Source organism: Tachypleus tridentatus, chromosome 8 (assembly GCF_004210375.1).
Source record: "Tachypleus tridentatus isolate NWPU-2018 chromosome 8, ASM421037v1, whole genome shotgun sequence".
In the NCBI taxonomy this organism is placed as follows: domain Eukaryota; kingdom Metazoa; phylum Arthropoda; class Merostomata; order Xiphosura; family Limulidae; genus Tachypleus; species Tachypleus tridentatus.
In genome coordinates, this window is record NC_134832.1 from 73,570,527 (window position 1) to 73,593,209 (window position 22,683).

At 33.6% G+C, this 22,683-nt stretch overlaps 1 protein-coding gene across 1 annotated transcript in view; it reads right to left on the bottom strand.

Moving 5' to 3' along the window:
• The window catches only part of LOC143222674 (cytosolic Fe-S cluster assembly factor narfl), a 39,529-nt gene that overhangs the window by 14,396 nt on the left and 2,450 nt on the right, over positions 1–22,683 (bottom strand). Inside the window, exons 2-6 of the mRNA XM_076449496.1 lie at positions 21,735–21,827; positions 14,946–15,103; positions 9,349–9,467; positions 7,972–8,106; positions 2,366–2,502 (exon numbers count right to left, since the gene is read on the bottom strand). Of these exons, the coding sequence (XP_076305611.1) occupies positions 2,366–2,502; positions 7,972–8,106; positions 9,349–9,467; positions 14,946–15,103; positions 21,735–21,827 (642 nt within the window). The remainder of the gene's footprint in view (positions 1–2,365; positions 2,503–7,971; positions 8,107–9,348; positions 9,468–14,945; positions 15,104–21,734; positions 21,828–22,683) is intronic.

Sequence of the window (22,683 nt, forward strand, 5' to 3'; positions counted from 1 at the left end):
GTCCACAAACTGGGACCAATGAAGTCCTACAACAGACAATGAAAATAGGCAGCTCGGCAAAAATAATATGGAGAAAGGGATGAATAAGCCAGGTGAATCAATTAGCAAATCTCATCCACAATGATAATTGGATAATAATCAAATAACTGAGGAGTCCAAGGAATGAACAAATGGGAGCAGTTACAATGGAAGGAATCAGTAAGCATGTCATAACAGGAGAAAGCCCTGATTGGGAAGAGAAGGCAAATAGAACTGGAATGGCATAATTGTGATAGGGAAAGAAAGGAGATGGGAGTGAAGGGGAAATATCCACTTGAGCTGCCAAAGTATTGGGCAAAAAGGACAATTTGGGAAAATTCACATTAGTAAAGTGAAACAGTTCTTTGGTACCCAACCCATGAAGACAAAGAGAAAAAGAATGATGCTAAATGCCACAACAAAAAAAAACTGTACTACCATACCAGGAATCAGACAAAAGCCATTTGCAAAGATGTAAAATAGGAATGAGCAGAAAATCCATGCAGGGCTGAATAGGGAAAGGAGGTGACAAGTAGAGGAATCCAACTGGAAATTACTGTAAAGCCATCCAAATTGGTGCTACCAACAGAACCCAACAGAGACCATTGTGGAAAAAAAATAATCAGAAAAGCAGACAGATGGGAAGGTAAGCAAAATAAGGTAAAGACTCATCTAATTCAGACTGAGAACAACCAATCCTCCAGCCACAGAAAAAACAGGAAACCAACAGTTTCTTATTATATTAGTGAAAAAAGCTTTCAGATCCAGAATACTCCACTGGACACAGCTCCCCAAATGTCCATGCAAAACAAGGAACAAGATGGGCAAACACCCATACCATCCTATAGTAAGGAGTCGAGGAAAGTTCCAGTGAAAAAATATGGAATGAACACACAACCCCTATGTACTAAATGAAGGAAGTCAAGATGTAGGAAAGAAGTTAATGTGTAGGAATGCATATGATACAATGACCATCATCCACAAACCAGGAAGAAAACCCAACTAAGGTCTAATTACGACTCTACTGTGAAACGTGGGAGGACCAATAAACAATTCAGAGTCAACCGAGTAGTGATAGAGCACTAGTCCCCTAATATCTAGGAAACAACAAACAGACTGGAATAAAACCTTAAACATAAGGAACTCTGCATTTGATGGCATTGTTGCAAAGCAAACCTCAAACCCCCTCTTGAATACTCTGAGAGGAAATGGAAACCACAGGAGTAGAGAGAATTGATAAAGAACCATACTAACTGTGATCACCTCAGAACTTAATCTGTGTCAAAGATCGTTAAAACATTGTTGTACCATGTCTGATGAATGTTTGTGTATATTGTAGGGAAAGCCAAACTGAACCACCTGCAGCATCCAACATGTGGAAATGAACCCCAAACCATAGCTTTGGAAGTCTGTAGACAAAATGTTGTCCCATTGAAGGGACACAAGTCAAGTTCCCTCATAAAAATATTCTGAACTTGAAACAATTTGGAGGCGAGAACCAAAAAGGGGAAGGAACAGGGAAGAGAGGGGTGTGGGAGAAACAGAAGGCCAGGTAAAGTTATGCAAGAAAACTAGCCATGACTTGGGCACCTGAGATTGAGGAATGTCCCAAAAAACCTCCTGTTGCAGGCACTGAATTAAAGGAGGTCCAATCCCCACAAATTCAGAACGATCACGTGCCAGGGCATGGCATCCAAAGTATGTGAGGATCAAGGTGTGTGTTTACCCTCAAATATAACTAGGTGCAAAAATGACTTGTGTGCTCAGTTTCTGGAGGGAGATATAAAACACTAAAAGTAGAATTATGCATTTTTAAGGAATGGAGTTTACTGGAAAAAGAAAGAGAAGTTTATCTCAAAAAACTTAAAAATGTAAAAGTTTAAAAAAATTATAGCTGAGAAAAGAAAAATTGATGTAGTTGAAACATTGAACTGTAAACTCGAGCATTTAAGCAAAAATATGTTTGAAAACACGTCCTAACAGTAAACAGTAAAATTGTCAATTAAAAAGTGATCATGGGTTGCAAGAATTGAGAGGGCACTAGTTACAACAGAAGTAGTGTCACACTCCTATTGGTGGAGTGTTTCTACATGATTAGTCATATTAATAAATGTAGTGGTATCATGGCTAGTGGCAAGCAAAAACTAGAATAGATAGAAAATAGTGTGAAGAAAAGTTGTTGTAAAATGAGGCAAAATTTATCCATACATCTTCAATAACTGTACCTTAACGTTAATACTACTATGTGAAACCTGACACTTAAAAGAAAACAATAAAAGCCTTTACACTGTGCCCACATTAACAATTTAATTTCCACATTAGAACTGATGCTGACATGTGTACACACCTGATTTGATAATTTCCCTAGCAATGGACCAAGATGATATTTCACAAGGGTGCCCATCACTTGCTGTGGAGACTTTACAGTACTTATATATGGTAGAATGTAATTCCCATGTGTCTTTTCTGCATAACAAATCCAGCCTAAAACATACAAATAAACTAATATTTTTAATGAATGACTTTTTATTTGTCAGTATTGAACTATACAGCTCATATTCTTTATTTTGTTGATGCTTGGACAATATTTGAAAATTAAAACGAATGTTAATTATAAAATGCTAATTGAGACCATGGTTACATTTATCTTTTTGTTCACTGAAAATAATAAAGTTCACTCATACAAAGTCACAATTATTATTATTAAAACTTGGTAGTCGTTTGGGTTTTGAAGACCTTTGAGGGGAAAAACCCTAAAGGCAAACACAGGACACTCAGAAACTGTTGTTTCTCTTCAGTCCCACATGTGTATAAGGTAAGATGTGTTGTGAGGAGAGAGGTAGAAAAACATTGAATAGTGTATGTCTGAATATAACAATAAAATAGGAGTTGAGGAGCAAGAAAACTGGACTGGTACACTGTGGATGGAATTCATCATGATCACAAACAGGGAGACCAAGGCTGCAGCAGGTCACACATTCTTAAAGGAACTGGTGACATAGAGAGGGATAGAGAAAGAGAGAAGGGAAAGAAAAAGAATAATATAGGGAGAGAGAGAAATGAAAGGGAAGTGGAGAGTAACAGGAAAAAAAACAGTAGGTCTTTTCAGGGCCAGGGTGCCTGGGATCTAAAAATCCAATAGCAAGAAATTAGATGTGGGGAAACCGGAGAAAACCACTTTCACTGGGTGGATGCCAAAAAATCTACCCACCCAGTGCCCAACCTGGAATGTAAAACATTAATGGCATATAAATGGGTAACACTATATGGTCTGTTTCATCAATAAAAGTTAATACAGGTCACTGTGGTTAGTAATCCAGTTTAATGGTGAAGTATACTTAGCCCAGGCTTGAGGTGTGTCTGCCAGTCGGAATAATTGGCGAGTTTAGGGGTTTCTGTCAGTAGCTTTAGTGTAGTATCGTTTGGCAAGTTTGATGAATCGATCCTTAATTGATAAGAGTTGAGTTAAAGAACTAAGGTATGCTGCAGGAGTGTAGTTAGGGAAGCAGTAAGCGATTTTAATGGTGCAGTTTTGCAATATTGAGTATTGTTTTTCAGTCATGTTACATGTAGCTGCATTATCATATTCGAAAAGGGGTCTAATGAATGCTTTGTATATTGCAAGAATGATTTTGGGGAACAGCCTTTGTTTGGGCCACTAATACATTTCAGAAAGAAAATTCTATTGCTTGCTTGGGTAGCAATTTTCTGAAAGTGTGGTGTCCAGGATAGGTTATGAGTCATGGTAAGGCCTAGGAAAGTGATAGACTTTGTGAAGATACCAGTTTTATTGAGGTTAAGTTTAATGTTTTTGAATTTTTTCCTGAACTTAACTTTTCTGTGGAAGGCGATGGTTTGTGACTTCGAGGGGTTTAAGATGACACACCATTTATTACACCATTGAGATACTGTGTCAAGGGTTGCTTGAACTCGTGAGACTGCAGTATGGGGGTTGCACGAGGTGCTCCAAATAGCGATATCATCAGCGTACTGGGAGATAAGGGTTGAGTTCAGTGAGGAAAAAGGTATGTCCTTAACATATATATTATAAAGTATTGGACTGTGTACAGAACCTTGAGGCACACCTGCATTTAAGCTGAATGGGTGATACAAAGACACAAGAAAACATCTTAGAAATAAGTAGCTCTATTATAAAAAAAAAAGGTACAAATAAAACATGTTTAAAATTATAGTTTCATAAAAAAGGATATCATATGGTAAAAAATTTGTAATTAGTACATGTACTTTATTCTAAAATAGTACTAGTTATAAACATTAAATTATAGTAATCATATAAATAATTACACAATTGCTAAGTCAAAGTGACCAGAATACTTTCCATGTAATGCTTCTTTCCTTGCAGACTAAAATGTATTTTTTAAATGCATAAAGCAGGAAGTATACATTTGTAAACAGCATGATGTATGTAACCATATAAAACTTCCCATACCATTATACAATTCATGGAACAAACAAACTTTAAAAAAACAAACAGATCTCATTTATATTAAGCAAGATATAGAAATATGAATACTATTTTAAATTATCTTGTTGAAAATATTGAGAAACATTTCAAATCACTCCAACTATCCCAACAGTCACTGATAATTACAAGTTTAAACTAACACATTTTCTGTCCTATCTTTATGAAAACAAGTCTAAAGAACATCACCACTATAAAACGTGAATTATTACACTATGTAACTAAATATTTACTCTTTCTAGTTCCTGGGCAGAAAGTGTTATTTCCCAATTGCTTATGCCTAAAGTAAATGAAAAAAACCTATTTTTCTCTTCAAACTCTGCTTTTCTGCCTTGGGTAATGAAATTTTCAAATTCACCCTTTTTCCAGAACATTCTAAATAGATTCAGTTCTGAGAAGTTGATAGAGAATTTTCAAGAACTTTCTAGAATGTTGTAGAATTTACAAAAATTTTCTAGAATGCTGTAGAACTTACAAGAACTTTCAATAGTAATATATATACAGGGACTCAACTCTCACCACTTCAGTTTAGTTCTAGCTGCTTAAGTGAACACATAGACCTATCTAATTTTATCAGAGATGACATCAAGAAGCTGGAAGTATTCTTCAGACACATTCTGCTAGGTATGTGGTAAATTTATCAAGACAAGAGTAAAAAAGTAGTCTTTGACAGCATCTGCTAAAATGTTTGAAGCCTACAAGGCATATTTCGACATGCCTGTCTGGAATTAAAACAAACCCTGGGCACCTCATTTTACCTGCGAGCACTGCAAAAAACTCTAGAAGGTAAGATGAACAATTTTTGCTTGATTGACTAGTAAGATTTTATATTATACAAATTTTAGATCTTTTAAAATTTAAATATCTTTTATTTTCCAATAGTATAGAAAAATATCACATATAAAATATTGTGCATAAACCTCTTACACATTAGTTGTGGATGAAATAAATATATTCTTCATAATAACAATTTTATTTTGCTCTTTTGCAGGATGGTACAAAGGAGAAAGAGAACTATGAAGTTCACTATTCCAAGAATTTGGCATGAACTTACTGACCACTCAAACAATTGCTACTTCTGCATGGTGGACCCTTTCAAACGTTGGGCTGGCAAGAATGCATCTGCTATCAAGTATCCAAACATTCCATCATTCATCGCCACGCTGCCCTGAGCTCCCTGTACCCATTCCGCCAGAGAGAAAGCACCCATCCTCAGAAGAGAGCAGCAAATCAGAAGAGGAGGTAGATGTTGAAGATCCAGGTTACAATTTCAGAGGTGCAGCTGGTGAGAGAAACCTATACTACCCCAACCAAAGAGACCTCAATGACTTGATCAGAGATCTTGGTCTAACAAAGTTGAATGCTGAGCTTTTGACATCCAGCTCAAGGAGTGGGATTTGTCAGATGAAAGTGTGGAAGTCACAAGTCAGAGGAAGTGTCATCAACATTTTTCAAGCAGCTTCACTCGTCAAGATGGGCTCTGCTTCTGCCACAATGTATCCAGTCTGTGTGAGGCAACTGGAATTGCCTGTAACCCAAGACTTCTTCCCTAAATTGTCTGAGGCAAAGGTGAAAGCTGATGTCTTCGTTGGACCACAAATAAAGAAGATCCTGGAGTGCACAGAATTCCCCAAAAAGCTCAGCAGAAAGGAAAAAAAAATTTGGAGCAGCTTTGTTGCAGTGGTTCGAGGCTACTTGGACAATCACAAGGCTGAAAATTATGTGGAACTGGTTGAGGCTCTGGTAAAGAACTACAGCAAAATAGGCTGCAGATTGTCCTTTAAAATCCATATCCTTGATGCTCCTCTTGATACATTCAAGGAGAACATGGGAGAATACTCACAGGAGCAAGATATACTAGACTTTGAATGCTGCTACCAAGGAGCATATAACAAAAACATGATGGGAGACTATATTTGGGGGCTGATACATGAAAGTGATTTACATTACAGTTGCAAGTCTCAAAAAATTACTCACTTCTAAACATTTTTACTCATTTTTGTATAACTTTAGTATAAATACATGTAAATCTTGATTCATATGTTGTTTCATTCAAACCTTATGTAAATGAAAATGTGCAAATTTGCCTGTTTTTACATAGAAAATAGGCTAATTTCTATATTTCATTATCCAGATCAAAAAAGCAAAGTTTGAAGGGAATAATGGCCATTTTCTGTACTTTTACAACATAAGAAATTAAGAAATAACCCATACTATCCAGGAACAAAATTTGTGTTGCATAGTGTTATATTTCACAATGACTTGTGTAATGGACACATATTTAACATAGTTGCACATTAGACAACAATTATTTGCATACAACAAACTACAAGTAAAAGAGACATCATACTGTAACAGAAATTCAAGAATAACAGATGTTTCTTACTTCAGGTTTCTCTAGAAACACCTAGTAATATTTGTCAAAAAATGCAGAAACATTCATGAACGTCAAACAAAAGATTTCAACGAAACATGGAAATACTATTAACATAGATATTTCACTGAATAATTTTAAGTATCCTCACTTGTTTCTAATGAAATTTTCATGAGATATTATAAAGAAGTCATTCGTGAGTGAATGTTGTTTAACAAGATGTAAGCAAGACCAACTTGGATAAAAGGTAATATTGAATAAATTTTTGTGTCCAAGAAAAAAATGAATATTTTGTTCAATTTTTTTGTCTGTTGGCAATTCATCACAAAGCCACACAGTGGAATGAATATCTGAAATGTGTCGACCAAAAGTATTGAAATCCAATTTTTAAGGTTAGAAACCAATACACATACCACTGAGGGGCAGTTTTTATTCACACATTAATTTATCCTTTATTACTTTTTAACTTTCAACTGATAAGCTTGGAGTTAAATGCACCAAATATTGTTCATAAAAATAAACAGTTCAATCTTTAAATCATAAGATAATACTTCTAGGCAAGTTTACTGCAAGTATTTAATTTAGTCATCTGGTGGATTAATTTTAGATTTAGTAACAAAATCTGATATTATATTAATCCATAAAATGTGATAGCTTTAGTATATATCTAGCATTAGCAACATACCAAAAATATTTCCTATGACTACTGGAATCAAATATCTTACTTCTAAGTTGAAATTCATAAGTACTTGTACTACCCTGACATTTACTAGGAAATTTGGAGGTACAAAAACAGAAAATTATATGTTTAATCAAAATTAGTATGAAATGACATTGTAATGACTGTGTATTTAATTCATAACTTTTTTCAGAATAACAGCTTTTATACACAACGAAGAATTTTGCAAGCTATTCCTCTATAATCTCGGAGTTTTTACTTTAAAATAATAGCATAAGTACATTTAAAATAGTGTAAAACAACGTTTTATATTTTTCTTATATTAGCATATTTTTGTACTCTAATTGAGCATCACAGGTGATGTCCATAATCAAAACAATTACATACTCTTCAGTTTAACAAACAATTACTTAATACCTGGACATGCTGAGGTCAGAAGAGGTAATGATCCAGGTTGGATATCTTTAGCTCTGTACTTACGAACAAACTCCCGTTGACTCTCAATTAAACTGAAGTTGCGAGAAAATGTTGTATCAAACACGTAATGGACTCCTGTAAATTAAAAAGTAACAAAAATGTTAAACAAACAAAAATATGTTTATTAAATTGTAAATTACAAGATATGTAGTAAGAATGTCATTAAAACCTTTTTTTTGCATCTGTTATAAACATGAATAGAGAAATGTGTGTGAAAATCCATACATATAAATGAATCATTACTATTAGATAGACATTCAAACTCAAATGTTGAAAATAAAAATACTAGCCTAACAAAATTAAAATATGAGGAAAAATATAGGAATGATTCAATTTTTGAAGTAGATGTGAATTTCTGCAAAACTTAAGCTTGTATTGAAGGTGTCATTTTTTATTTTTCTTTCTTTCTATATTCATCTTTAATTTAACTATCAAGCTAACCTAGTATTTGTTCTTTTTGTGTGTGTGTTGTTGTTGTTGTTTTTTTGCAATGTTTTCCTGATTTTTGAGGCATTTTGGTGTTATGGTTCAGTTTTGATATTCCATCATAAAGCAATGCACCACAAATATACAGTGCCAGTAACATAATATTTGTGACTAACTCAAGGCAGTACTACATAAAATTCAAAGTTGCTTGTCTACAGTTAGATAGCAGAAAGTAAAATGACTTCACAGTAAAACCATGCTAGGTCATGCAGCAATAAAGCTAAATGAAAGAGCTGATAAGTTTGCAGAAGAAACCGTACAGTACAACAATATTGGCTGGGTTTCAACATCTTGAAAGGCAAAAATAGCAACTATGAAAGAAGTCCAATGAAAATCAAAAGAAATGAGACTACTAGTAAACAAAGTACCATGTGATGGAGCAAACAAAAGTTCAAGATGGGGAATCAATGGTATCAGTAAAGTAACTCAATTTTACCTCCTAAAAATGTTAACCTGAAGATGATCTAAGAAAACATCATTATCTACTTTATTTTAATAAATGTTTTAATTCCCAAAACAGCTGAATAATATCATTTGCCTTCACTCGAGGGTTCTTAGAAATATACATATAGACATAAATACAAATATCACTTAATGGCATAAGGCAATTTCAGAAAATCTTAGGCTTGTGAATATTTACCACAACAAAAGTAACTTTGCTATTGCTCACCATACACTTCACAACAATGAAGGAAAACCTGTAATTACTAAAAAATGCCATATTCTATTACTTGAACACTTTTTTCACTATAATCAACAGCAACAATAAGAAAATAGCTTGCATATCTCTTGAAAACAAAATGCGAACGATAAGCCATAAAAATCACCCACCTATACCCTTGAAAAATCCTGTTAATCTTTTTGCTGTTTCTGGAATAGTAAGTTTGTATTTAGCAGCTAAAGAAGCTCTGGCTTGAGGTGATATGGATACCACTACAGTTTTTGTTTTTCTTCTTCATTCATCTGTATGCAGAAAAAAAATCAAAACAAAACTTATGCAAAGAAGTACACAATGAAACGTCATATATTTGTGGTAATTACCTGTTAAATTCAGAGTGATTTATAAGATGAGATTTTCAAAGTTAGACAATTATTTCAGTTTAAATTATGCCTTCCCTAAATGGAAATATATGAATATTTAACATTTAAAACTGATATGTATAAGAGTATCTACATGTACACACACACAAATTACGACTGGGTTTATAAAGATATTTTTTATACAAGCTGCTTAGAAAGGGAATAAAATATGTACATTGGACAAGTTTCAATAATGAAAACAAAAACATAGCTCTAACTAACTTTTACAATTCTCGCTCTCCAATTCACTGGAAACCAAAAGAATGAGCAAATAACTAAAGACTGACCAGCCTTTTGAAAGCACTCATTAAAACAATCTAAACTTACAACAGTAACCATATGCCCCTTAACATTCATATGACAATTAGATTGTTTATTATAAATGTTTTGTAACATCATAATACATACACTTCACCAAGTAAAAAATATATCATACTTATAACTGACAGAGAACAACTTCCACTACTAAAAACATTTGTGTTTTTATAGCTTATACTTACTACTATCACTAATCATATCAGTTTCCATTTCCAATCTTATCAGTACCACATAAGGACATTAGAGACTTAAGTAAAACCTAACTCATCTGCACATCCCAAGGAGAAGTCTTTGAGATACTGTTTTGAGCATGTTCTTATTATTTCTGTAAATAAGATCAAACTGCTTTTTTTTACATGAAGCCTTGCCAACCTATTATATAAAATTATAATGACCCATCTTACTATACTAAGATATCTTTAGAGAAACTTCAAGCTATTTCTTAGAATGTTAATATTAACATACTAATGATGTGCTCATTCATGTCATTCTAGGCTGACCACAACTGACTTATATATATCTAATTTCACATTGGTAACCTGATAGGTGATGCAAAATTAGAACAATATTTTGATTAATATGGGAAGTAAGTAGTAAAACACTACTAACACAATCCTTTTACATTAATTAAATATAATTGTTCACCTTCAACAATATTTTTTGAATATAGAAAACAACTCTAAAAATAAATAAAAAGGTGTTCCTAAAAATTTTCATCATATCCCTTTTATTTTGATAAAATGAAACACATGCCCCTTAAACTGAATAACTTAGGAATAAGTGAATCAACTATACTATCCACCGGGTCATGCTAGGACTTTTCTTTAAATTCAGTGATAAAAAGATTTATGTTGGTTATTTCTTTTAAGATATTACAGCATTTCTTTAAATGCTCTTTAATGTATCTCAGAATTCTACCTATAAGAACTGATAAGTCCTTGGTCATTCTTTTTTAGCATCAACAATAAGTCAGTGTTCATGTGGTGTTTTATGTAATTTAGGAGCTTGTAACAATATTAGGTACTATAAGGTTTTATTGAATCCATACTAAAGCCTAATAAAACTATTTCGCATTTATTTAAAATTCTTTATTGGTTTTAATGTCTTTATACATCTTTTTATCTAGAGATTTTAGATTTTATTTATGTTAAACCCTATTTCTCTACATAATTTTGCAAGATTTTTTTTAGACATTAAAACAAAAATTTTAGAAACTTTATGAGCAGGGGTGATAAAGAATTGTCTGAGTAAAGAATCTATATAGTAAGTGATTTCTTTATTATTCATAACATATTCACTGTAAACTTCTTTTATGCAAGTATTATAGCGTATCTAATACGGCTTGAATTTTGGTTCAAATAATATTAGATTTTTATAGGTTCTCTTTTTCATATCATTTATGTACAAGTATACTGAATGACCTACTAATTACTTCATTTTATAATTCCAATAAATTTTAGGACATTTTTGAAAGTTAGGACCTTTGCCAGCTAAACTTTACAAATTATCAACAATTACTGTCAATACATTATCACAGATTCTCCATGATGATGAGAAAACCCACTTGTACAGAAAATTATATATGCAAAAATGGCTGGTACAGGTAGAGAAAGCATGTGGTCAGCTATCGGTCAGTTACCTCTTTCTTTCTCTTTGAACCTGACGATGACTGAAGGAGGTCAAATGTTGTTTGCTCCTCTACATAGTGCTTTCTCTACCCATACCAGCTGTTTTTACATATATAATCACATATTCTATGGCAAATAGCAGTTATAAGGTGAATGTTTAATTTTACAAGTGTTAGGTATAACTGAAGTATAAAAGTATCTCTAATCTAAAGTTACAATTTAGTTCTACACTGCTTTAAGCTATATGTTTTAACTTAGATGTTAGCTAGAGGGTACACAATGTTCAGATCCAGTAAATTTGACTAAGATCTAGACATTGGTACATCAAAGTAAATGACTAAGCAGAGAAGTTAGTGAAGTATTCAGATCATTATTAGTTATCACGTATCCAGTTACTCAAATAATTAGCCATGAAATTGTACAAGTTTATTTGTATGTTAATCTTACAAATACTTAACCTACACTTATGTCTTAGTATCACCAAATAATCTAAAAGAACTCAACCAACAAAAGAAAATCTTTCAACAATAAAATCAATTGAACTATAGCCTAAGCTTTATCTTTACATTCATTAAATGTTGTTGTTTTAGGTGTAGCTGATAATAAATAGCAAGTAACAGCGAGTTGACATTGCTCAAAGTTAATAACATCTGTATTTGTATTTGATTGATTAAAGGCATGTTTATTAACTGATAACCCTTGTAAGATTAGAAATAAGACTATCTTCATAAATTTCTAGGAAGTCTAATCGTAAACTTTCTCGTGTTTCAGTCCTGTTTGTACTGACTATAAAACCAACCTGTAATAAGTTCAGAAGAATAAATATGAAAATAAAAATCTTAGCTTCATATTTAACTCAATCATTAAGCCTACAGATTCAAATAGTAAATAACTTTGTCCACAAGTTTAATACATAATCTATATAAATTTTCACAATGTATGAATTCTGATAGTTACACTCACAAAATCTTCAAATGTTATCCTAAATGTTGATATAGAGCAATTTAACATGTTCTTTTTTATTGCTCAGAACTTCTTGGTAGAAGTAAAGAATAGTGCAATAATATGCCAATCATGCTATGTTTGCTATATTCAATGGCTACAAGATCTTTTGTGCAGTACCAGGGCTCTACAGGGCATTTGTGATATGACAAACATACTACTGATTGAAAAACTGTTTCTGCTGTTTAAAGATTTTTAAATTTCAACTACTTATCTAATTTTGCATTCTTACAACTAACCAAGTATACAACATATTCAGTGTCACAGTGCAAATCCCCTATTATTAGATAATAACTGTTTTGTTTGTGGAGGTGTTGCTACAAGTTAAGCAGCTCCTATGGAATCATGTTTTAACAACTGAATCATTAAATCATGGGAACAAGAATGGTCATATATACGAAAACCATGATTAGAAAGATTTACAATAAATGTATTTGTATCACAACTCAAAAGCTAATATAGGGATGGAAATAACATCTAAACTAGACACTTCAGAGTGAAGTGTCATGCAATACAAGGAAAAGATTTATTTAAATACTTCCTTTTTAAATTAAGAAATTAAAACTTAGATAACATAAAACTTGAAATACAGACTACATGTTAATGCCAAGTTTATTGACAATAAAGTAATTTAACTAAATTTTAAATTTAACTCTTTTAAAAGGTTATGACATGAGGGTTGTTGATCAACCCTCATCCAGAGCATTAATATACATTATTTTATTTACACTGTACCTGTTTTGTCACTCACCACATGTGAAAGATAGCGCTATTAAGTAGTACAAGTGTATTAGATAATATACGTGAATATTAAAGATAATTCATTGGAATTAGAGCCTATTATAATGTATCAATATTTAGGAGGTGAAATACATATTGCTAGGTTTTAAATGTCTAATGGTAATTTCATTATTCACTTTTCTTAATAATATAGTAATTAGTGATCTAGATATCTCACATTTTGTTACATTTCTTATACTGATATATGATGAAAGATGGGAGTGGAATGTCTACTTCAGGAGATAAGTTCTACTACCACCTCTAGTAGTTAGTGGTAACCTATTTTAATTTTGTATCTTTAAATTTCATTTTCTTGATTTTGTTTAGTTGAAATCAATGTACCTCCCCACAACTGACTGCAGACACTGAATGTTAGTTTTAGTGATGGAGTGTTGTGAGTTTGAGCAATCAGTGTTTTGTTTTCTTTGTAGTTCTTATTTTAATTTCATGTGAGGATTGTGAATAGAAGTTAAATCTGATAGAAAGTACTTCTTATATAGTGCAGATTTCTACTTTTGCACAACCTCTCAGTAAAGTCTTTTTCACACTTCCCACATTGAAATCTGTACTGTAATTTTATTTTTAGTTCTGCATTTACAATTTTTTACTCAGTCATCTGAAATGGTTTAAAAATATCATTCAAAGGTAAGAATGTTCTAAAATTAACACAGTTGTTTATATATTTTTTATATTCAGACACATACATAAGTGCAAAAACTATATCAAACATAATATTCACAACCTCAACATTCCTATCACTGTGGCATTTTACCATAAAACATATTCTACCACACTTAAGTCAATTCTTTACTTATATAGTGTGGATTCAAAAATGAATGTACAACTCAAAGACAATTGATTACATGCAACATTTGCAAACTAAAAATAATATATTGCACAATTTACATTTTAGATTGTTAATCCTGATTTTCACAATTTCATTGTAAATGTTTTTTAAACAGTTTATGGTTTTTGATGTTATAGTTACTGTATAATTTGAAACAATACATTATATGGAAGAGTTCTATGCAAAAATTCTCTTTGAATGAATAGATCAGTAGTTATGCAAAGCTTAAATTTGCTGGATTTTACACTAATTTACAATTGTTTCAAACATTTCTACAAACATTTTCAAGTCAACTTGCATATTAAATTTATTAATTTATTTCCTTGGTGCTGTCCATAGATATTACATCAATTCTAAAAAAAAAAAATTAATGAGATTTGAAACAAATGATCATTCACTGGAATGTAATTTAGAAATGTAAACCTTTTTTCTCCGCAGTTTATTAATGATTCTCTTACTAGTCTTTAAATGTTTTTCACACAATCAGTAACAAAGAAACTGTGTTTGTTATTGACACTAACACAGATCAATTACACACATGCAGTAATTATTGCCAGCAACAACCTACACTGTTCTAAAGATAGTTTTTAGTTTTATACAATCTTGCCCTCTGCTGTAAGAGTCTCTTCATCAACATCTAAACACACAACCATGTAGTATTTTCATAGTACCATTACCATACATAAAACAGAAACATATACAGTGTATTTCCACATGTACCCAAACATAATTAATAATATACAATATAGAAAATATGCAAGCTTGGAAACTGCACCTCCTTTAGTATTCTGTTTTCTTTCAATACTTTGTTCAATTCTTCCTGACTTTGTTGGGTTATCAATACACTCTCTGCTGAAGTAATACATCCACTACAAGCAAGGCAGTCATTCAGTGTGATCTTGGCTTTTTTCAGTTTAACTTCTGTACCTCCCTGTATTGATAATATTACAAAAGAAATTTTCACATAATTATAAAAATGAACAATTCTTACAGACTGCCAAACACACCATACTACTTAAAGAAAAAGGTTCAGAAATATGGAAATGACTATAATTAATTTAAAGTTTCAAATTCACCAGTCTTAACCCAAGATTAATAAACTATAATTTGTCACAACCTGAAATTTTTGTCCTTGGAGATGAATGAATACAAAATAACCAATGCATATTTCAGTACTGTAACAAATACATTAGCACTGCACTTCATATACTGCACCTCAAACTACTACATAATCTAAATTATTTTAAAGTGATAGAAAAGTTTCTTCAAATTAAACCTAATGACTAAACAGAATATAAATACAGACTAATAGGTTGATTCTCAAAAGCCTCTAGTGGTATTAAAGTGTTTGTACTATTCAAAGCAACTTTCCTTGACTTCTTCTTTATCATCCAGTTAAAAAAAGATATGTGACATATCCTAGAGAAATTCATTTTGAGATTCCAATTCAATATGATTTCACTTTTTTTTTGTAATTAGATTTGAACATTCTTGTGAATGGCTAGTAGCATGCTTAAAAAAAAAAGTGGAAAACTGATAATTATTGAGAAGTTATCATCTGCAAGTACAGTAATATAATGATAGTGTATTTGTTACCCTAATTCCTGTGTGTTTCTTTGTGCATATCTCGAAATCTAATAAACTAAATTACATAAAAATTTTACACAAGATGGGTAGTCAGTATAAAACAGTCCTCTCCAAATTTGGACCACTTTGATATTTTTTTTTTTTATAATGGGTAGACAGGGCATTTTCACAGTTTTGGGTTAATAACTGTAAGGTGTGATGTGATTTGCACTATATTTCATGGGCACATTAAGGTTGAGACTCTTCTTCACACTACAATAACTGATCTGATTTGTTGATCATCTTGGAGCTGTGAAGAATCTTCTTGCACTGAAAATGCATTTCTAGCAGGTACTTACTTCCAGTCACACAAAACTGGCTTAATCTTCTTTCTGCTCTCTAAGCACTACTAACAAAATTTTCATGCTCAGTGCACCATTCTGTGTTCTATATACCCCACCAATTTTGCACTGCTACTGACCATGTACACAGCATGTGACTACTCTCCACCAATAACAATAATATTGCACAACCTATGTTGGTGTAGCAAGCACCCTCTACTTTTCCTGCTCAATCCTCACTTTCTAGAACTGGCAGGATCTCAGTGAATAACACTGGCAGTGGGGAGGAAGGATGTGAGAGGGAGTAAGTACCTAATGGAAATACATTTTTAGTGTAAGAAAATGTTAGCTTGTGATTTGGTCTTACCTTTGCTCTCACAAAGCTAGAATCCCACACTGCAAAGATGGAGGGGCTAGTGTAATATTGTGATTAGGATATATGGACCATGTCATATATATATATATGAACCACAACTGTAAGTAAACAGAGTGTCATATGTCAAGCTACCAAAATTATGAAGAGAAAGTAAACATGTGGCTGAAACAAGATAAACACCCAAAACCACCATACAAGCAAGAAGTAAAGTACAACAAATCAAACTCAGCATTACCTCCACCCAACTGCTAGAACAGAGTACTATTTAACTGGTATTAGAGCATTCAGAATTTCATAAAGGATATGGAACATGCACTCAATCATAGGAACAATGTACATACATCCTGTTACTGGTAATATAAGGCAGCCAAAAATACCCAAACTCAACCACAGGGGTAGGAAAAGAACCTCTAGCAACTAAAATTAATGCAAAGGGGGCCTCTATTACACACCATCATATAAACAAGGCAGTTTAATCCCAAATCCAACATCACAAGGAGGACCTCACATACACTGGTCCTGTTCCAACCAATAACTGTCCACTGGGGAATAAGCATCCAAGGGTTGGTTGGTTTGGTGTTTTATGGCACAAAGCAAATAGGTTATCTGCACCAAACATCTGGGAAAAGGTTAAAATTGAAGTAAAATTATTAAAATTCATAAAAGAAAACTGAAGTCAAACAAAACAAAGTTTAATTTTTCAATTAAAAATGTAAATAGCATTAAATACAATTTTTACATCTAGTCTACAGTGGTAAGAGAAAAACTACAGTAATAAAAGTTGTAAAGGATTTCCTGAAGCATAATTGTAATTATCATAACTTGCCAGGATAACTAACAGGCAAGTTCAAAAATTAGCATTAGTCACCTGAAATTGGCCTTTCCAGACCTGGTTTCGAGTTATTTGACATTATGGGTGTTTTTAGAAAGTAAAGTAATACAAGTTTTAAAAGACTTGAAGCAAAATTTTAATTATTATAACTCACCAGGATGACTAATGGGTAGTTCAAACAGCAGTGTTAGTCACCTGAAATTGGCCTTTCCAGTTCTGGTTGAGTTATATGACATTATGGCCATTTTCTAATTTCAAATTAAACTAGATGTACTTTGATTCTTAAAAGAGAATCACATTAAATAGGTCTAATGTATAAATTTAAAAAACTTAAATAGCATTAAAAAGAGTAATGGCCTTTAAAAAACTAAAAACATTTCTAAGGTGGACAGTGTCACCATTGCCAATAACACTGTCTTATGTTATGGATCAACCTTTGGACAAAATACGTTCAAAATGCTGCTGTCGTTGAGTTTTAACAATGGCAAGACAGTAAAATATGGCTTATTGTGACCTGAGTGTACACAGACAACAATTTGGTGCATTAGTCTTAGATAAAAAAAATGACAAATGACCAATGTATAGTTTAGTTAGGACAACCTCCTCTTTCTGACCCTTATGGAATCAAGATAGCCAAAGTCCAATAGAGGGTTTTATTTGAAAAAGCTTGTTTTCACATTGCTCACTCCAAGTCAACTGCTAACTGGCATGGAGCCAAGCCTTGAATACAGGACCATAGTTTATGTATGGCACAAGAACAGCAGTGACGGTGCCAGAGCAGACAGATTTAGCTGCGGTGTTGGCGAGACCATTCCAGTGAATACCAATGTGGCCTGGTATCTAGAAAACCTGGATAGAAGTAGATGTTAAAGAGATATGGGCCAGCTTGTTTTGAATAGTAGTGAAAACTAACATGAAGCACTTCTAAGGCCAGTAGAGAACTAAGCAAGCCAATATAAACAGTGCAATTTGGGTACTGCTTAGCTTCTATGTCATCCAGTTCAGCAGTGAACACAGAAACTGTAGAGGGGATTCTGCGCACAACCACCGAACCACAACAAACAATGATAGAGCCCACACAGTCATCTAATTTTGAACCATCAGTATAAATAGGAATGGAAGAATGGTTTGAAAGATGTTAAGCAAATAACAGACAATATTTCCAATCAGGAGTATCTGCTTTTCTCAGAAGACATAAATATAAATCACATTTGGGGAATGTAATAAGCCATGGTGGGATGAGCTGACCAGAGGATACAGCAGTGTTATCCCAAGGACAGACCCAATTCATCAGACTGCACCTGGATATAAAAGCCAAAAGGAGCAATGGCAGATATTCTGTTCTGAAAACGCATCACCCACCAAGGAAGGAAAACACAGCCCCAGATAAGCCAATAGCCCGGCACAAGGCATCAGGAAAAACATTCTCCTGCCAGATCCAGTTAGAAATAATTAGAAGAATAGCAATAGATAGATGACACAGCATTTCATAGTGCACATCATCAGGTCCAACTGATGTACTGCCAGACCGATGAAGGGCCAGTCTGAGTTCCACCAGTGTAAAGGGATAATTATAGTCATGGAGACAATCAGCTCAAAAAGAAAGAGGTGATTGGTCAGCCGAGTCTTGATGGCTAATAAGGTGGAGGATGAAGTATTAGATACATGGCAAAAGCTTTCACCTGGAGTATCAATGATGCTCTGGGTATCAGCTACTTCCTGGCAATCAGAAAATACGATCGAGAGGGGGGACAGAATTATATTGCCCACTGACCTTTCGAATCTTGTCTCATATGACTTTGGAACTGGTGATAGAAGATATGATGGTTGTGAACTTAATCCAAGAGTCCTTTTGGCTTTGACGTCTTACCCACCGAGCATGTGCATTGGCCTGCTGGAAAGAGATGTGGTTCTAGAGATGGGATACCTACGAAAAATATGTCAGGCTTGTTTTAAGCCTCCCGTGCCATGTGGCAGGCAGAATTCCACCACAGACGAGGATATCATGGAAAATGTGTCGAAGTTTTAGGAATACATTGAGCAGCTCCTTGTATAATAGTCAGTTACTGCTGCCACACAGTTGTTTATTGATGGTTTACAGACAATGGAAGAATCAAATTCTGCAAGAATAGTAAAAGAGGGCCAGTTTGCTTGATCTAGCTTCCATTGGGATATGCGGATCGGGCGGCATCAACCACAGCCAGTCTCAAAATTATAGGAAAATGATCACTGCCTCGTGGATTATTGTCAACCCTCCATGAAACGTGGGAGCTAGTAGAGGGGAGCAAATTGAGAGATCAATAGCACCAAAGGACTAACTAGGTGTATGAAAATAAGTAGAAGAACCAGTATTGAAGAGAAAAAGGTAGTGATCAGAGAGCATACACTCAACATCAGCACTTCCCCAGAGAGGATGATATCCATTAAAGTCCCCAGGATTAAAAAGGGAGATGGCAACTGTGCAATGAGAGCATCAAGGTCTGATTAATCATAAAACCCAAGGAATCTCAAATGGCTACAGCCTCCAAGGGTGTGTCAAGTGGAAAAGATGGTGACCACATGCTGATCAACCAACAGTCCCACCCTTCCATGCACTTGTCCATCACACAGTCTGTCATTTCTGTACAACGAAAACTGCTGAAAGGTGACTGTATCAGCAGATTTCAGAAACATTTCCTGTAAGGACGACATACAGGATGGGAGCAAGCAATCAGTGCTTTGATGTCATCCAGGTTAGAATGTAAACCTAGCCAGTTTCATTGTATCATGGTGGCCATTTTTATTTATGTGTAGGTGGTTGGAGAGCCCTTCTGTTTACAATCACATCTCTTTTCTTTATTGTCTTTATTCAAGGGAGGTCTGTTGACCTCCATGGATCCTACCCTGGGTCGATTGGGCAAGTCATTGTTGCTGGAAGAGGATTCCAGCAACTGAGGATGTGAACGAAACATTGTTTTGTATTTTTGGGTGGGAGAAAAAGATGTACCCAAGGAAATGCTCGTACCCAGAATCAAAGGAAGTGAATTTTGGGGTTTGCTGGAATGTATGTTAGGAACTGAGATGGGTGTTGACATTAATTCATCAGCTTTTGTAATCACGAAGGTCAAAAGACTTTTCATTTAGTTTGAGAATGATTCTTTTGGAGGCACACAGAGATTCGTCTGCACTCCCACTGTAGTAGTGGAATGAAGTGCAGCAGCATACGTCTGAGATGAAGTGGTGGACAGCAACTTTCAAGCCTCAAGGTAAGTAATCTGAGGGTTGTGGGTTTGAATCCCTGTCACATCAAACATCGTCCTTTTAGCCATGGAGGCACTATAATGTGATGGTCAGTTTCGCTATTCATTGGTAAAAGAGTAGCCCAAGAGTTGGTGGTCAGTGGTGATGACTAGCTACCTTCCCTCTAGTCTTGCACTACTAAATTATGGATGGCTAGCACAGATAGCCCTTGTGTAGCTTTGCAAGAAATTCAAAAACAAAACCTTACAAAAAAACAAACAACTACCCTAGAATCAGGGTAGTTGTACTAGTAGCAATGTCAATTATAACAGGAATTATTGTTATTGATACATTAAAAATTGTGTATCCATACTACTCTCTTATAGTTCAGTAACAAGATTCAAATGGGAAAAAAAAAATTGTTAAAACAATTGAATCCATACACAGTAAAATAAAATTGTTGAAAAAATGAAACTTAAATAGCAAAGAAGCACAAACAAAAAAGAATGTGTCTGAACGATGCTGTACCAATCAATAAAGTGAGGATTAAGCAGGAACAGCAGAGGGAGATAGCTGCACCAATACAGGTGGTGCAATAATGGTGGAAAATGGCTACATGCTATGTAAATGTTCAATAATGGTGGAAAATGGCCACATGCTATGTAAATGTTCAATAATGGTGGAAAGTAGTCACATGCTATGTAAATGTTCAACAGTGGTGCAAAATTGGTGGGGCACTTACACAGGTGCATTGAGTGTGAAAATTCTGCAGTGTTACTTAGAGGGCAAAAAGAAGATTAAGATAGCTTTGTGTGTGAGAAGAGGTAAGACTGTATTGAAATTTGAAATTATCCAAAATAAATGTATACAACCCTGAAAAGAAGTGGCAGGGCAAGAGTATGTAATATTTCTGACTGCTCTTGTTGAAGTATGTAACTATAACTAACCAACTATAACAAATTTATGAATATACTTCGAAATTTTCGAAACTAATAAAATCTCAAACATTATAACTTTGTTTTATGCTATGGTTTACATTTTTTGCAATTATTTTATCTAAAGTAAAAGCTCAATGACCCAAGTAAATTCAAATAATCATGTTCTTACACAACAGTGCTAATTTATAATAAAAACTACAGTAAAATTAAGAATATTATCAATTATCTAGAAACATTATCAGTGTTCCTACTTTTGTCATTTTCTTATAACTGATGAAAAACAAACTCACCTCAGAAATTTGCATATAATTTCCATCTTCACCGATTTTAATAGCTGACGTCTTCCCTGGCTTTTTCTCAATTTTCACTGGCTTGATACATTCCTATGGGAAGGTAAGATATGTTTAAGTACTTTGAAAAATTTTAATTATCAGTGCAAACACATATAAGGTCATAGGATGATTCCATAAGTGATGCCGTGTCTATGATGGGAAGTGAGAGTGGTGTAACAGTCTGGCTCCTGAAAACTAGAAGGTTTTAATGTATTCAAAATGCTAAGATTCTCCTTCATTTAAGCTATTTTTGAATAAAAACAATTATTTTTATCTAAATGTATGTTTAAACTATTGTAGAAAATACTTAAAACTAAAACACAGAATGTTTTACATATAAAAGAGAACATTCTCTATAAATACAAGTATATATTACTTTTACACTTTCTGAAAGCTGACAAAAATTTAAACTTGTTTCATTTCCGTACCCCATAATTATACATTACTGATAACTACTGGTAAATAAAAAACAACTTCATAAAATTCAAATGTATTCTCATGAATTTTATAAAGCTGTGTATAATAAAACTTCAAGTTTTGACAACAGATTAAATTAATTGCAAAAACCAAGTTTTCCCCACCTTGCAGCTGACATAAACTGCTTAATAAGTCACTGCCTCAAGATGGCAATACTTAGGAGTGATGTGAAACTTCCTTATTGGAAAAAACTGTGAGATTACCACCAGAGTCCAAAATGATTTTGAGAAAACAAATGCAAGACTAAGAGTAACATAACTAGAACTTTCATAATTCAGTGGATTTACTAGAGGTTTATAAATATGCAAGCACAACACTGAAGAAATGGAACAGTTTTGAGAACAGGTACAAAAAATATTGGTAGCGTATAATGCAGTCCTCTAAATTAGATGGGACATGGTTGGTTGAGAAATAATATAATTACATTTCA